At 47.1% G+C, this 17443-nt stretch overlaps 1 protein-coding gene across 1 annotated transcript in view; it reads left to right on the top strand.

Annotated features, from left to right (window-relative positions):
• Positions 1–17443, top strand: part of LOC147011510 (protein fantom-like) — a 65106-nt gene that overhangs the window by 42509 nt on the left and 5154 nt on the right. The window contains 10 exon segments of the mRNA XM_085858376.1: positions 6501–6640; positions 6839–6945; positions 7706–7870; positions 13876–13993; positions 14177–14650; positions 15043–15176; positions 15342–15729; positions 15894–16054; positions 16187–16282; positions 16606–16728. Coding sequence (XP_085714502.1) covers positions 6501–6640; positions 6839–6945; positions 7706–7870; positions 13876–13993; positions 14177–14650; positions 15043–15176; positions 15342–15729; positions 15894–16054; positions 16187–16282; positions 16606–16728 — 1906 coding nt within the window.

Raw genomic sequence — 17443 nt, 5'->3', positions numbered from 1 at the left:
CTGGGTTAGTTAAATTGAAAAAAGGAGGTCGTTTTGTTGTTGGTGGGAAAGTAGGCTCGAGACCCATTTGGAGGGGTGCAGGAGCCCTGTTGACGGGCTTGGGAGCGTGGCTGCGAAAGGTGAGTATCGCTGAGTGGGTACCCCGGGCACCAGGCTAGTCGGCCGCGGTAGGCCAAGGGCCCATGGGGGGCCGGGATAGAGTAGTGGGCACGGGTGCGCCTGCTTGGTGCGGGGGCCCGGGGCGCCATTAGCCGCGTGGGCAGTGTTGTGGGCACGGGTGACCCTCGGAAAGGGGCCCGGGAGGCCGGCCTGCCACGTGTGCGTTTCAGGGGAGGTGCCATGGGGGGCACTCCCCGGTGTTAGGGAGCTGGTAGGCTCGGAGGCAGTGTAGTGCCCGGGGGTGCCATAGCGGGAGATTCGGCAGAGGGTCGTGCCTGCCAAAGGGAGCCACGTGTCCCAGCCAGGAGACCGTGTGAGGGCACGGAGAGAAAATTGGGGGGCGAGGCCCGAAATTGTAAGGACACCAACACAGGCGACGGGAATCTGGGTTGTTAGAACCAATAGTTTAAGCGAGAGGCGCTTGTTGAAAGCCCCGGGGTAGTTTAACAGTTAAATGGTTAGGGTAGATTAGGAGATGTACCCCTCCGCACCATCCATCCCCTCGCTGTCGTTGTGGGCCGCTGGACCCACTTGGTGTTAAGATCGCCGAACTCTGGGGAGGCCATTCTGAGGCTTGAGTTGGGCCTCGACACAGGACGTTAGCTCTCCCTTATTCCCCTCCGGGAAGGGAACGTAGGGGTTGGGAGTAGGCCAGGTGACAGGATAGGTTAGCCGAACAAAGACGATAAAGGGGGTTAGGGGACGATTTATAGTGGGGAAGTAAAAATAAAAACAACAAAAAAATAAGTTGGGGCTAAATTGGGGTTTGACAAATTAAGGGAGTGGGTATGTACAGTGACAGGCAAAGGCGATAGGTTGGGAGGGAGACGGGTAGGTAGGTCCGAGCCCGCCTTCCAAGTGGCCAGCACCACCGCACTCCCTCCACCAACTTCCACTGACGGCAAAAGCTGGCCAGCTTCATCTGCTGGCTGTTTTTCTTCGAGGCCTGTGCCGGCCAGTTCATCTGCCAGCTGTGTTTGCCTGCAACGGTCTTCTTCTGCGGGCTGTGTTTGCCTGCAGCGGCCTTCTTCTGCGGGCTGTGTTTGCCTGCTCACCTTTGCCATGCCATGCCCACTGCCCACGTTCACCAGCCCCGTTCAATTTTTGCTTTGCCCCCCCCTGTTCATTTCCATGTGCGCCAGGATCAGAAGGCAACAGTTTGCAAGCTGCGAGAACTGCCCTGTTGGCAGCTACAACACGGGCCTGCAGTGGCAGCCCGTGCACCGTGTTTGTGTCCATGCATCCATTCGTTGTGTTCATTGCGTGTGCCACTTGAGCTGGCACGGAGACTGCGTTGTGCAGCCCAAGCACCGTTGTGGTTCACTGCGTTCAGTTCAAAAGGGAAGGCCTTGGACTGCGTGTGAGCAGCCAGCCACGTTCCCTGTCACCTGCATTGTTTGAGCCAGAGACTGCATGCGGGCAGCCTGGCTCCCTGCTAACTGCTTTCTTTTGCAGAGTTCAGTGATCCTGGGCCATGGTTTAGTGTAAAATTTGTAAGTTAAGGTTAAGATGTACTGTAAATATGAGTGCGCCCCCGGCATGTTTGTCTTAGCGCCGGCAATTTTATTTAAGTCGTCCGTGTGAGTGAGTTTGTTTAGGTAGTTACGCAGCCCTCAGGTTATTTATTTTGGGGACACGAATACCATGAATGTCGCACTCAGGGATCCGTAGGTAAAATGTACTAGGGGAAAACTACACATGATGGCACACGAAAATTTGACGACTCGGGACGAGTCTGTAAAAAGGGAAGGGGTAGTGTTGTGGTTACCAGATTCGCAAACCACCATTCAGGTCCCTTAGGTGAGGTATCTCGGTAAGTGCATGTGTAGTTAGGCCCAAACCCGTTGTCTAGTGGGAATACATGTCATTTATACGTGCTGCGACTCTTCAGGATAGCCGTTTTTCTTTTACTATCTTTATTTTGGACCAACCGCCATGATCACAACCACAACATCAACCACCGACCACAACCACCGCTTCACCACAACCGCCACGACCTTTACCGTCACAACTCGCCACCATCGCATCACCGTCATCTCGCGCCACTCATGGGCACCGATGCTGGACTCGTGTAGGGCGCACGTTGAACAGCGTGTACAAAACCACGGATTTTCTGCTTCAAAAACGGATCAAAAACGACACACGCCCACTTTTGCCGTCCAATCGGTGAACGAGGGGCGAATTGGCCCCGCCCCAGAACGATCGATATATGCAAATTTGTGGATCAAAAGCCTTCACGCCCACTTTTTCTCGGGCCAATGGGGAGCGAGGTGAAAGGTCAAAGGGAGGGGGTCAAAGGCGAAGTTACGGGGGGATAAAAGGACGGTGTTCGTCGGTCAGAGTCGGTCGGAGAGTCGCAAAGGAGGGTCGGAGAGTCAAGAAGAGGAGAGTCAGCAGAACGAGAGTCGGAGTCGCAAAAGGAGAGAGAGTAGCAAACAAGAACGGGTCGGAGAGTCAAGAAGAGGAGAGTCGGAAGCAGAGGGTCAAGACTTCGCGGGCGGTGGAGCTGCTCGTCGTGTGCGTTGGAGTCGGAACGGAGGGGACGGAGCGGTGAAAAGGCGGCGACACCAGACGAGGGGGTGCTCGCGTCGTGCAGGAAGCTGCACCCGAAGGAGGCCGACAGCGCGACCTGGCCGAGGTGGAGACGCTCGTCGCATATAATAAAGATCCTCTATACCCCGAGCATCAGCAACCCCCTCCTGTTTCCCCCCGCGCTGAGATAGTGCGACCAAGGGGGCCCCGTTCCCACCCCCTGCCAGGCACTGTCCACGAGGCCCGCGGGTTGCGGGGCCATCGCCGCTCCGCGTCTCATCACCAGACGGGTAGGCCCGACCCGGTCTCGGCCTCAGGCCTACCCCATTCTTGGGGGATTTCTTTTCCTTGGTTTTGGGTATGTGTTGTCGGCGCCGTCTGTGAAGTAGAATTGTATAAGTGTTGCTGTGTGCTCGGTAGTCGGTATTAGCTCTGCACTGTGTTTTCACTTTTATGTTTGCTTTTTGTGTAAATGGAATTGTGTTTTCTTTTTTTGTGTGCATTTGGTGGAATTGTATTTGTGTGCTTTCCGTTCGTCGCGAATAAATGTGCTTTATTGTTGAACTGTTCTCCCGCTTCGCTTCGTCTTTTCCTCCATTGAATCCCCATCTTGCTTCACGTAAAGGGTTGGTAGTGGGCTGAATATGCCCGATAATTAATCGAACCGTCGAGGTCGACGATAACACCGCTCGGTTATTCTGATAGTACGGAACGGGTCGCTTAAGTGGCCCGTGTCCGAAGTCGACCTGCGGCGAGGTGCGATCGCCCGGTCTACCCTCCGCGTGGGTACTTAGGTAGTTCGAATTTGGCGAGCAACCCTATCCCACGCGGGGGCTGATTGGCTCGATCGCGGTGAGACCGAAAGGTCCACCCGTGACTGGTTCCCGGCGTTAGTCCGAGAGGGTCACGACTGGATTGTCCGTCCGGTGGGCGACGTGCCGCGATTCGAGTTACGTGGCCGTCGCACGCCGGCGGGCGCGAAGACCGCAACAATATATATATATATATATATATATATATATATATATATATATATATATATATATATATATATATATATATCGAAAAAAAATAGTGTGGTAGATAAAAACATTTGAAAGGAAACTAGAGGGGGAGCACTCGGTACTCGGTTTCTCAATTTTTTTTGGGGGGGGGTGGAGGTTGGAAATCACTTAAAACATGTAGAAATGCAAAAAAAAGTTTTTTTTTCTCTAACAATTATTTTTAGGGGGGTGGGGGTTGGAAATCACTTAAAACATGTATAAATGCAAAAAAAAAAATTTTTTTTTTCTCGAAAAATTTTTTTTGGGGGGTGGGGTTTGGAAATCACTTAAAACATGCAGAAATGCAGAAAAAATTCTCGAACAATTTTTTTTGGGGTGGGGGACCAAGACCAAAATCTAATGGCATGATCCTTGGACCATACAAAACCCCCCCACCAAGTTTCGTCGAAATCCGTCGAGGAGTTTTTTCCGTAATACAAAAAATTAACATTTTCACGCTCACGCCGGGGGTTTTCGCTATAGCTCTCTGTTCTTCGAACAGGCGAGCTCAAAAAGGACAAATGCTAGTAATCATCTACCATAGAAGGTGAGGAGATTGGGTTCCACCACAGGAAGTTGTATGCGGATTACTAGGCAGCATTGTCTGTCCCGCTCGGCAGTTAGTGTTGTCAGTTAGTGTTGTTGGTTAGTGTTCCTGTCGTGTATGGGTGGAGCCCCGAGTCACGTTTGGTCGTGGTCACGTGGTTGTGGCTTCATATGTCACATCTCGCCCACTAGGGACTTGTAGCACCAGAAGCGTCAGGAGCAGCATGTGCTGTCATTAGCAGTGTCCTGTGGGACGTGTGCCTGTAGAGTGCATCGAGTGCGTAATAAAGCGGAGTTACGGGCATCATACGCCCACCCTCTCGATCGAGGCAATAAAGCGGGGTTGTGCTATCCTCCAAGCCTGGTGTTGGCTTTGTGGTTAGGGTGGCGGCTTGGGATCCAAGGGTCCTGAGTTCAAGCCCCGTTGGCTGCTGAATTAACACCAGGGGGTTGACTCAGCCTGTCATCCTTCCGAGGTCGGCGAAATGAGTGCCAGTGTACTGGTCCCGGTGTATGCCCCGGTTAGAATAGGTGTACCATATCCCTGTGTGTCGTAAGAGGCGACCAGGGTTGGCGTCAGGAAGGGCATCCGGCCATAAAACATTGCCTCAAGAAAAAGCCAAACCCCTGCACAGCAGGGAAAAATGGCTGTAAAAACGGTCATTTTGTGCTATCCTCTGGCTCGTGTCTGCCTGCTCGCACCTCTGCCACGACATTACAGTTCCCTCTTCCTTTTGACTTTATCGGGTCCATCAGAGCCATGGAGCAAATAAATCCGGACTTGAAAGGATATGAGGGGACAAGTAAGTGGTCAACAGACGTACAAACATGACCTTTAAGAAAAGACGGGCTGTGGTCGGATGTTAGCAGGAATAAAAAAAAAACAGAAGATCAATGCGACCTGAGAAGATGGTGAGCAGCAACGATGAAACAGTGGAGGGGGGAACATGATTGGACAGACATAAGAAAGTGATTCTATAGGTGGGAACAGAGGAACAAGAGACTGCAGGTAAGCAAGAAGCCTGGACTTTGAAAGTTTGACAAGGAGGGGGTTTCTGGATGAACGCATTGATTGTGGTTGAGTTGGGGAGGTTTGGTTGAATCGCTGAAAGGAGAGAAAGAAAGACTGGAAGACAGTATGAGTATGGGACTAAAATACCACTCACTACCTGCTTTACTTTAAAGAAATGCCTTAAATCCATGAGGATTTCTACAGCATGAAAGAAGGACTTTGCTTGGTGCAGGATGCCCAGTGTGCTGCTCTGACTTTAACAATCAGCTTAGAGATCGGGTAGACGACCCAAGATAGGTCATGGTTGATGGTGAGGCTCTAAGTTGCGTGGACTGTTAATCACAGAACTATATCAGTGTGTTTGTTTGAGGAGATTGCAAAGATAAACTGTTAGGATGATTTACCTGGATCAAAACTCGTGTTACAGGTATTGGATGAGTTATTGATCTTTTCAAGGTCTGCTGTGAGGGGCACAGACACTGTCACAAAGGGCTGACATGATAGCCTAGAGGTACGCACACTTGCCTCTAAGCTGCCTAGCCTGGGTTTTAATCCCGACCCAGCTATAAACTGTCATCCTGGTGTTGCACAGGCAGGGTGAGTCATCAATGTGTGTGCCGTCCCTCCAGTGGATGTCAAACGGGTGTCCCATCTGCCAGCATGAGTTGGTGGACGTTAAAGATCCCATGGTGTCCTTTGCAAAGAGTGGGCGAGCTATCGTCTGCACCATGAACAAATTCCAAATTCCTGCCCTAACTAGCAGAGAGCACTGCATTAGGGGCACAGCCATGCCCTCGGCTATTGATGCTACCCCGCAGCCTTGTGCTGCATACAAACTAATAAACTGCCACAAAATCACTGGATGGATGAGGGCTGTTGGACACAATGCTGAGTCATCTGCAAAAACGTAAAGATAATTTCCCATTGAAACAAAAAGGTCATAAATGAAACCAAGAAGATAAAGAATTGGCCTCAAGACTAACTAGGAGTGGGATGGATACTTGTCTATACAGGTCAGGTGATTGTTAAGGAGCCACCATGAGCTACTTATCAGATTTTGCGTTGGAGTGCAGTGGAAGGGTTATATTGTGAGAGAAAGTGATACTTCATTGCGGCCTTAGAATACAGGCCAATAGGGTCCATACTAAGTTGACTGTTAAAGCCTTTGCCCTCAAGGAGAGCTAACCTTTCTCTTCCACGGCTGGCAGTGTGTTTGATTCAGGACGGGAACAGTCGTGGCGGGAGAACGAACGGCAACTAAAACTGCAGCTTACCCAGCTCGAGGCGACCATGCGCTCCGACCTGGCTGAGAAGAACCGCCTCCTGGACACTCTCCACGTGGAGCGAGGTCACTAGCACGCATGGTGCAGGGGTGGAGGAAACACTGCACTGTATTTGTGCAGGATTCACATGTCTACCAATATACAGAACTCGGACCAGGGAACCTCCGGTCTGACAGCCACCTCCCTCCCCATCCCCCACATAACATATTTCTATCCTTTCTTCATCGAAACCTCTTTCCCCACCAACTTTCTGGTTTGAACAGAATCAAATGAGCGATCACAGCAAGAGCTGCAGCAGCTGCAACTAAAGTTCTCACAACAAAAGCAAGAGTTGGAAGAGCTGCAAGAAAAAGCAAACCTTTTCACTCAAGTAAGTTTCCTGTTCTCGAGATCTACTGTTGTTGAGTTAAATGCTTTGCTGTACCTGCACTGCTCGAATGTTTTGTCATCACTGAGTTTTGCATGTTTGGTATCACCGTCCACTGCTCATCCTCCCACATGTCTCTAGATGTTTAGGCTTACAGACACCTTCCTGAGACTCTGGGTAATTATTTCCAACTGTATGTATTCGCCTTCTTTCCCTTGTTCTTTGGGACATTTTAATGTCCTGGAACTTTATAGCAACATTGTAAGTAAATGTATACGTAGTTTGTTTCACAGTACAACGAGGTTGGTTTGAATGAAAGGGTCCTTATAAGAAACTTCAATGCAGGAGACCCATCAAAGCCATTCAACCTTTAGGCCCCAACAAAGCCTGTGCTATTATTACTAAGCTATCTATGGCCGTTTGTCCATGCTCTATCCTCTTAAATGCTGAGCGTCAAGAAACGAAGCAGCACGTACCATTTTAAAAGTCTTTGGAGTGAATCGGTCGGGGTTCGAAATACTGATCACCCAGACTCAGAGCGGACACTAACCATTATGCTACTGAGTCTGGTCAAAAGTTAAAAACTTGTTTGCTTGACAATAAGTACCAGAATTTCCTTTGGAGAACCTGGAAAATCTGGAAAAACCAAAGTCAAAATGTGTAGGAAATGGAGCTTTTGAAAAGGCTTTCAATCATTAAGAAAAACTACAGCTCCACGTGTTGACGTTGATGAATGTTTCACCACCCGCACAACATGTTGCAGACCCGTACGGAGAATGAAACTTTGATTCCTGTGGCGGACTCGAGCAGAGGTCCAAATAAATTGACCGAAATGGAGCAGCAGGCTGTACATGCTGAGATACTGCAGGAGTTGGAGAAAACACGCAGCTTGCTGTTCGTACAACATCGTATTAACAAGGACTATCAGGTGTGGTTTGCTTCAACATTCCCATTAGTAAGATACGTGCTCCTCCAAGTAGCCAACCAACGTTTCCACCAATTCCGCTTTTAATTCTCATGTGATGCATTTTATTTGTATACATAGTCGAGGCTTGTGGAAAAGCTAGTACACTGAACAGTTCAGGATGTAACAGACAAAAACAGAATGCAAAACGCGTATATATGGGGTGGATAAGTTGGATACAGAGGGATTGGGGACAATCCGAGATGGTGGTGAACAGCTGCTTGAAAACCTGGAGGGAAGAATGACAAACTGTGTCATCAGTCCTCCAGAAACCGGGGGGGAGGGGGGACAAAGCACGGTAAGAAAGCAGAAGGTGCAAGACCAGAAAGGAGGCGGTAGAAGACAGAGACGTAGAGCCCTCAGACATGTTTGCGATGGGAAGTGATAAGCCAACAGACTCAGCTTCAGTACAGGAGATTCCATTGATCTTGAAGGCCTTGGTTTCCACAGCGTCAAGCCAGCCCAGAGGGGAAAGCAGTACTCTATGAAGATGTGGATGAAAGACTTGGAGGTGGATAGGAGTTCAGGTGTGCCAAGGAAGGGCTTTGTACGATGGAGGATGCCTCGTCGTCTGGCTTTGGAAGCCAACTTTGAAATGTGGTTTTCCCAAAAAAGATCATGGCTGATGGTGAGACACAGGAGTTTGAATGACTGAACTTCCAAAAGAGGATTGTTAAGAAAGTTTTATCAGAGGGTTTGCCAGATGGTCCTTTTTGAGAGAGATAGTGAGATTTGTCATGATTGAAAAACACATTCTAAGTGTTTGACCAGTGTGAGATTAATTTTTTTCCAAGGTCAGAAGACAGGAAAGAGGCTGCAGCCTGCCTGTCTGAAGGATGAGACGTCATGGAAGAGAGTGGAGTCCTTAGCAAATAGATAAAGAAGATTTTCTCGAGTCAGATAGATCATTGATGAAGATCAGGAATAGGACTGGGCCGAGAACACTGCTTTGGGGCACTCCATCCTTCACAGGGAGAGCAGATGAAAGGATACGGTTGAGTGCCACACGTTGGCGATGAGAGTAGAGTCAGAAAGCCAAATGTAGAGTTGGCCTTGGATGCCATAGGCAGAGTTTGGAAAAGAAGGAAGGATGCCATCCATCCATTGGGAGCATACTCTATGCAGAGTGTTGGTGCTGCCTAAGCAGTCTCCTTGGCTATTGGGCACAATCCTGGACGGGTCACCACTCCGACACAGGATACCAGCATGCTGGCACTCATTTTGCTGACCTCGGAAGGATGACAGGCAGAGTCAACCCAACCTGGTCTTAACTCAGCAGTCAACGGGGCTCAAACTTAGGACCCTCGGATTCTCAGCCAGCCACCTTCGCCACTAAGACAACACCAGGCTTGAGGATGCCATACTGTATCAAAAGCATGAGATATGTCCAGAGAGACAGACCTGATTTCATGTTTGACATTGAGGGCTTCCATCCATTCTTGGGTGAGTAGAAGCAGCATGTCCAAGGTGGAGTGACCAGGTCTGAATCCAAATTGGTGATCTGAGATGAGGTCGTTGGAGAAAAGAAAGGATTTCATATCAACTGCAATGATGGATTTCATGATGTTGCTGATGATTGGAAATAAGCTGATAGGTTTGCAGTTGAGGGGATCAGATTTTGCCCTTTTTTAGTTCACCTGGAAGTAGTTTCACGGAGCTTACGGGATGGTGCGTTGTCCGTCCCTCCAAAATTTGCAACTTCTCTGAAAATACACTTACAATTTCGATGAATCTTCACCACAACGTTCAGCACCGTGCATGTATCAAAGTTTGCTCATGGCATTAACATATTTGGGCCCAAAGGAGGTTTTTTGTGGGGGTTATTTCCTTTCTTCTCAAAAACTACACACACAATTCTGATGAAACTTGACCACAACATTCGTCACCCATGATGTACCAGGTTGTTCATGACCTTAGAAAAATCGGGGTCCAAGGAGGTGTAATTGGGGTTTCCCCTCAAAAATGTATTTTTTTTCTCCAAAACTACACACACAATTTCGATGAAACTTGACCACAACCTTCATCACTCGTGATGTAGCAAAGCTTGTCACACCATAAAAAAATTGAGGTCTAAGGGGGTCTACATGGGGTTCCCCCTCAAAAGAGGTATTTTCTTTCTTCTCCGAATCTACACACATAATTCCGATGAAACTTGACCACCACCTTCATCACCCGTGATATACTAAAGTTTGTTCACGACATTCAAAAAATTGGGGTCGAAGAGGTTTAATGGGGGGTTGCCCCCCAAAATATGTATTTGCTTTCTTCTCTGAAACGACACACACAATTTCGATGAAACTTGACCACAGCCTTCATCACCCGTGATGTACCAAAGTTTGTTCACAGCATTAAAAGAAAAATCCTTCGGTATTTACTTTCTTCTCCATTACATATTTAGTGGGTCATCCATGCCTACAGTCTATCTTATCCAGCTGCTACCAGTTGAGTGCCCAGGGGTATTGCCCCTATGTTTTACGCAGTGCAGTGATGTTGGCAGATTTCAAAGTAGATGGAAGATGACCTCGTGCAAATGGCAGGGTGAAAAGGGCAGAGAGAGGATGCGCAAGAGCAGCAGAGGAGATTTTTAGGACACGTGAGCTGATGCTGTCCAGTTCAGTAGCAGACTCAGAGTCAAGGTTTGAAGAACCTTCTCCACCTTCTCAGGTGCAAAAGACACATAGTCCAGGATCAGTTGATAGCCAAGGATGGGTTGGTACCAAGAGTGAGGGGTTGGGGACACAGGATTTAGAAGCAAACACAAAATTGAGACATTTAGCCTTCAAACGAACGGAGTCGGCTGTTGTGCCATTTGAAGAGAGAGAAGAAATGGAAGGGGAGCATGCACCAGAGACAGACTTAAGGAGGTGCCATCAGGTTTTAAAGGAGGGAGAGAAGTGTGAAAATTCATTCTTGAGGTTGGACAGATGTTTTCTGGCTCTCCTGAGAGTGGACACGCACTTGTTGCAGACTTTTTGGAATGCACTGAGATTGCCTTTGGTCGGATTTGCCTTCCAGGAAGATAAATTTAAGTTAAACAATTGCAACAACTCGTTCATCTCATCGAGGCCACAACTCGTAATCCTTTCTATAATTCACAGACTGGTGTTTGTGTGTCTGTTTGTTTGTCCACAACATGTACTTCTGCATGGTTCTTATCCAGATCCCATTCTTTGTGACTCTTGGACCTCCAGCCTCTCTCAAGAAAACCAACTTTTTATGAACGGTTTTCAGCTATGATGATTGTTTTAAAATGTCTTTCCCCCTCTTCAAATGAGAAGTTGTACATACAGTTTTCCGTATTGATGAAATTTCAATTTGATGATTCAAACTTCACATTTTGATCGTAAATGATGAACAGTTCCTTCTTTCTAAGTCAACTAATAAAACTCGGAGGTGAAATGCAGCACATTCATTAAATCATAAGCCGGTATTCATCCTTATAATATATTTGGCATGTTGATAAAGAATTGGCAGGACTTTATCTCTTGATTGTGAAATTTTGAACTCATTAGGTGAAATCAAGCAGTGATCTTTTAAAAAAAAATTCAACAAATCAAACTCACTCTGAGATGAACTTGTCAACTCGCTGAGAGGTGAGCTTCTCATTGAGTCATGAATTGTTCACCACCATAAAGGGTTTTCCCAGCGCTCGTAAATAACATCCCATTCTTATGGATGGAAGAGGAAGCAGGACTTGTAGCGCCACTGAAGGAACACACAGAGACACTTTGCGAACTATATAAATGACCGTTTTTACAGCCATTTTTCCCTGCTATGCAGGGGTTTGGCTTTTTTTTCTTGAGGCAATGTTTTATGGCCGGATGCCCTTCCTGACGCCAACCCTGGTCGCCTCTTACGACACACAGGGATATGGTACACCTATTCTAACCGGGGCATACACCGGGACCAGTACACTGGCACTCATTTCAGCAGCCAACGGGGCTTGAACTCAGGACCCTTGGATCCCAAGCCGCCACCCTAACCACTAAGCCAACACCAGGCTTACTTTGCGAACTATATATAGAATGATAAACGAAGAAATATCAAAGTATATGGAAGGAGCGTGACGACAATGGCATGTTATAAAGATCCTTTGTTTTCAAGCTGGTTCACTTCATTGTACATTGTGATTGAGACGCTCACATCTTTAATTTCTATTGGGTGTTTCCCATACCTGTTGTTGGCTTAATGGTTAGGGGTGGTGGGCTTGGGATCCCCAGGGTCCTGAGTTCAAATCCTGCTTCGCTGTTGAATTAATACCAGGTGGGGTTGACTCTGCTTGTCATCCTTCTGAGGTCGGCAAAATGAGTGCTAGCTCGCTGGTATCCTGTGTCGGAGTGGTGACCTGTCCAGGATTGTACCCAATAGCCAAGGAGACTGCTAAGGCAGCACCAACGCTCTGTCCAGAGCAGTGTTTCTCAACCTTTTTTGTTCCACGCCCCACTTTGATTTTCCAAAAAAATCGTACGCCCCACCATGATTGGAGACACTACAGTATATATATACTACATATGTATTCAAAAGGCTTCATTAAAACTTTATTGCAAATTTTATTCAATTGCTACTCACTTCAATGGGAGCCCTGCCCTTGACACTGGCTGCAGATTTGTTTGATTCGAGGAACCAATTTTGCCAGTTTCAGCCTTGAATCACCACGTTTCGTGATTTCCAGTCGATTTCTCTTCGCTTGCAGCAAATCGGTAACAACACTAAATTCACATTCGACTAAATAAAATGATGGGAAATTTATCAATACTTTCCCTTGCCAAAGTAGTCGAGTTTGGGTATTTCTTTTCGCTCTCCTCAGAAAGCCACATCATGGTTCCTTTGATCTTGAAAAGAGTTTTGAATCCTCATGCCCCACCAAAATATTGCCACACCCCACCTTGAGAAACACTAGTCCAGAGTATGGTCCCAATTGAATGGATGTATTGCTTGTTGTGCTACTCTTCCTACAGTTCAGGGCTGATTAAATCCAGACTTGATACATAGGATCAGCACAACCACAATTAATGTATAGGGGTGTTTTTATCTTTGCCAGTGGTCTTGGTGGGGGGGGGGGGGGTGGGAAGGGATGCAAATTCTCTATGTAGATGTGTATTGCGTAGCGCTGCTCCAGGTGGGGGAGGGTATTACATGTCTCCACCATTTACAGTCCTGTATTTATCTCACCATGTTTTCATGTACAGGTGAGGTGTTTTGAATCATAAGCACAGTATGTTTTTGCTTCATGCATGTACCCTGGGTTATTATTATTATTATTATTATTATTATTATTAATATTATTATTGCCTATACAGAGCTGTCAGTTGCCAATACACCGCCCAAGTAAATGTACGCGTCAGAAGAACATGTATTCTTCAAACAAGATCGCCCGTTGGGTGGGCACTCTGCTAGTATTAGCCAATTGGTAGCACTTCAAATTCTGCCTCACAATTATTAAAATTAAATAACAGAAAAATCAAATAATTGAAATTTGGAAAAAAAAAACAATCAAAATGAAATAATAAATAAATCAAATAATTTAAAATTCAATAATTTATTTAAAGTTTTAATAATAAAAAAATTGAAAAAAACAAAAACAAATAATGAAATAATCGGTAAATTAAATAAATGGGAAAAATTTGAAAATTGGAAAAAAATATATTAATAGAAAATGGGGAAAAAATTAAACATTTGAAATTTAAATCATTAAATAATTAAATTATTCTTCAAAAAGTGGTACAACATGGACAGACAAACACCAGGACTAAAGACTTCATGCCCCCCCCTCTGGGAACCATCAATATCTTATCAAGATGGTTACAGTCTTCCATGGTTTGGTTGTGATGGTTTGATCTCTTGTGGAGACAATGTTGTCATACAATGAAACTGTGATCACAGTGGACAGAATGACCTCTTTATATTTCCTCTTCTTACCTCCATTTTGTTGTAATCAGGATATGTTCCCTGAATAACGATTTTCACAGGTGGAGGTCGAGTCTTTGAGCCGACAAATCGAGGATGTTCAGCGGGAGCACAAAGGACAATTTCAAGAATATGCACGGTTGCTGGATGGACGTACTCTCCGCATACGGAAACTCGAAGGTACGAGTACCGTACAAGGGCCTAACAGCGGGCCCAATTTGATACAGCAGCTCACAAGTTGTTCTTTATGACTTGCCAACAAACAATGGCCATGTAAAGCCACTGATTGCCCAATACAAAGTTGCTTGTAACGGACGGAATACAGTGTGGACACAAAAATGATATACATGTCTTTTCATCCAGCTCAGATCAAAGATGTGGCTTACGGAGTCCGGCCTGGCAAAACACGTGTCTCCGGAGCATCCACCAGTGGCCTTGATGATGATGATGATGATGATGATGATATCGACCCTACGGCATACCTATCACGAGGGGAGAATCTTTTTGAAATACACCTCGAGCGTGTGACCCTCACAGATGAGGGGGCCCATGCGTTAAAATTGCCGGGATCCTTGCTATTCTGTACCTACGCTTTCTACGACTTTGAACTGCAGGCTACGACTGTGATGCCTGGTCCGAACCCAGCCTTCCGTTTTACTGCTCGCTTCTCTGTGCAGCCTGTCGAGGCCTTCCTGGATTACCTACAGTGCCGAGCGGTCACCTTGGAGCTGCACACCGCCGAGGGTGCCCGTTGGCACACTGTCGCCCATGGAACATTGCGTTTCAACGAGGCAATTCAACACCATGGCCGGATTTCTGGTGTTGCCACACTTGCGGGTGAGAGACCACCACTCGTGCTCTTTATTAGAGTACAAACACTCGATCCTAAACTCTCAAAATATAATCGATTTGCTCAGATAAAGCATTTAACTCCAATGCTACGCATCCACCTGCACATTGGGCCATGATAAGGTGTATACAGTGCAATGATATCACAGTCCAGAGCTGTGACTACGCCATCCCTTAACTAAAGCATTGTCATCACTGATTAAAAATCCAATGACATTTGATACAGAGCTCGTGTCGTAACCATGGAGGCTCCTGTTAAACCTAGTGATCGAACTGCGCCTGAATATGGTTATAATAACAGCCATATTGTTTGCCATCTGTGGTTAATAATGTTGGATAACAATTTTTGATGCGAATCCCATTTGCCGTTTGGTTTGCAGGCACAGATGAGTCTGTTCCTGCATTTGCAACCCTCGAATACTGGTTCGGCCTCCGGTTCCCAATGGAACAAGTCCTGATGCAGTTCCATCAACAACAAAGAGCCCTCGGGCACCTGTCCAGCCCAAGAGACGAGGTGTGTGTTGGTTGGAGGGAATGGCACAGTCGAAGCTCTCACCTCAATTGTGTTTGCTTCACTCTTATTAGTGTTTTCAGCATATTCATTTTCAGCACTTGTTTAAATTAAACTTGTTTAAAGTAAACTTGTTTAAAGGCATCCTGCTTGTTTTGCATCCTACAGACATCAGCAGCTACCCAATCTGAACTCCCAACAGATGATAGTTCTTCTCGCAATGAGCTTGTCATCACACTGCTCCGCTGCTCTGATTTATCCCCCGGGACGGCCCCTCCACGCGCCTATGCTGTGCACCGGTTTTACGACTTTCCGGATCGTGATACAGCCGTCTCGCCACCTGGAAAATCACCGCTTTTCAATGCACGCACTACGTATCCCATATGCGTCTCTCCGAGCCTGGACTCCTACCTCCGCCGGCACACTTTGGATGTGTACATATTTGATGACGATGACGATGAGCTGACTGAACGTGGCACCGGTTGCGATGCTGCGAGCTATCTTGGAAAGGCTGAAATACCTTTGCTTCCTTTGGCTCATGGAAAGGACATAATGGGTGGGTGTGGACCTCGTGTTCTTGTTGTAAAGTCAAGAAGACCTGACGGTTACTTTTACATTCATCTATAAATCTTACGTTCTTTACTTGCCTGTCATCATATTGCCCTGTGAAAAGTGGAAAAATGGTTTGTTTGTACATTTTTGTTGTGAATCGTATGCCAGGCTGGTTTGAGCTGCACAATTCATCCAGCCGGTTAACCGGCTCGCTGGAGGCGACTCTGTGCTGGACCGAACCGTATCGACCACCCATTCGAACCCGAACGTTAACACCCCCACTGGATAAGGCTCCACTTGCTCCAGAGCCTCCCACTCCTTTATCACGGGTAAAACGTTGCATTTTGTTGTCTCACCTTGCGTTGAGAACTACGCACGGTATTTGGAAATATTTTACAAGTTTTAATCCGTCCTTTCTACAATGCTCGTTAAAATGACACGTCACACGACCTTGTCTCAAGGTGCTGTCCAGCCCAAAGAAGGAGCGTTTAGAAAAGATTTCCAGTGTCCCCATCGCGTCCCCACGCAAGTCGGTGACTTTTGCAAACTCTCCACAAGTGAGGCTTTGTCTTCCTGATCTTCACATTTTGAGTGTCTGTAATCTATTTTTTGGGAGGGGGTTATATGTATACGTACATATATAGTATGTAAAATGGTAAAGAAATCAACTCGTTTTAAAGATGGACCAGTCTGGTGTGCGGATTCTTGGCACCGTCTCGTCTTCTTGGCACATGTCATGTGAAGGGGTGGAGTATGGGCATAGTAGGAAATGTGTGAGAACGAGGTGAGCTCTGCACTTGGAGTAGATACAAAGCTACGCCACTACAATGTCCTCGTGTAGCCCAAATCGGTTTTTTTTGTCATCATGGATGTATTTCAGGCTCCGATGTCTCCAATCCCATCGTCACGACCTGCACCTCGTTCCCCATCGACTGAGCCCGACACCACAGCGTCCCACCTCCTCATCATTCCTCCATCACAGCAGTTCGAGTCTGTGCTCACGGTATAGTGCCATCGTCTTCACGTATAGAGCGGCATTCAGTTTCCTTTTCTTACATCCGCTCTTTTTTGCTGTCCTGCTTTATGCTTCAGTCACATTTGGCTCGGCGGCCGTAGGGTCTAAAAAATCTACGGCCACTAGTAATTATAGGGCGGCCGCAGTATTTCCACGGTCACACAATGTTGCAGTCACATATGTTTTTATTTTTCGGGAAGCCGCACGGCGTATTTAGAAATTGTGGAGACCGAAAACGTGGGGGTGCCGTACGGTCTTTGATTTGATGTCGCACGGTGACCTTAGGGCGTCCCTGCGGCGGCCATAGAATTTTCAAGGGAGACGCAAGGTAGCCTCAAGGTGCCAGCAAGGCGACCACAGGGGGGCCTTATGGCTAACGTGGAAATAGTGCGGCTGCCGTAATTTTTTGGGGGTTGGCAAAATTCATTTTTCATTGATAAGAACCTACAGCAGCCGCACGAATAACGCAAGCCCACCGTATGCCTACGTACGGTCAACGTGGAACACATCTACGTCATGGCTACGGCTTGTCAAATTGCTACGGCCAACCAAGAAATGAAAAAAGTTATAACTCCACGCTTTAATTCCACGGAGATCCCTACGGCCTGTGAAAGATAGCCATACGGCGTAGGGCCACCCTGAGGCCACCTCCGAAACTCTGCGGCCGCCGCTCGTTTCTGTCAATTCAGGGGGGTACGGCCGC

Source organism: Eptatretus burgeri, chromosome 15, assembly GCF_056783735.1.
Source record: "Eptatretus burgeri isolate ZD-2024b chromosome 15, Ebu_testis_v1, whole genome shotgun sequence".
Classification (NCBI taxonomy): domain Eukaryota; kingdom Metazoa; phylum Chordata; class Myxini; order Myxiniformes; family Myxinidae; genus Eptatretus; species Eptatretus burgeri.
Note: the sequence above shows the minus strand (reverse complement) of the source record. Positions and strands in the feature narration are given on the sequence as shown.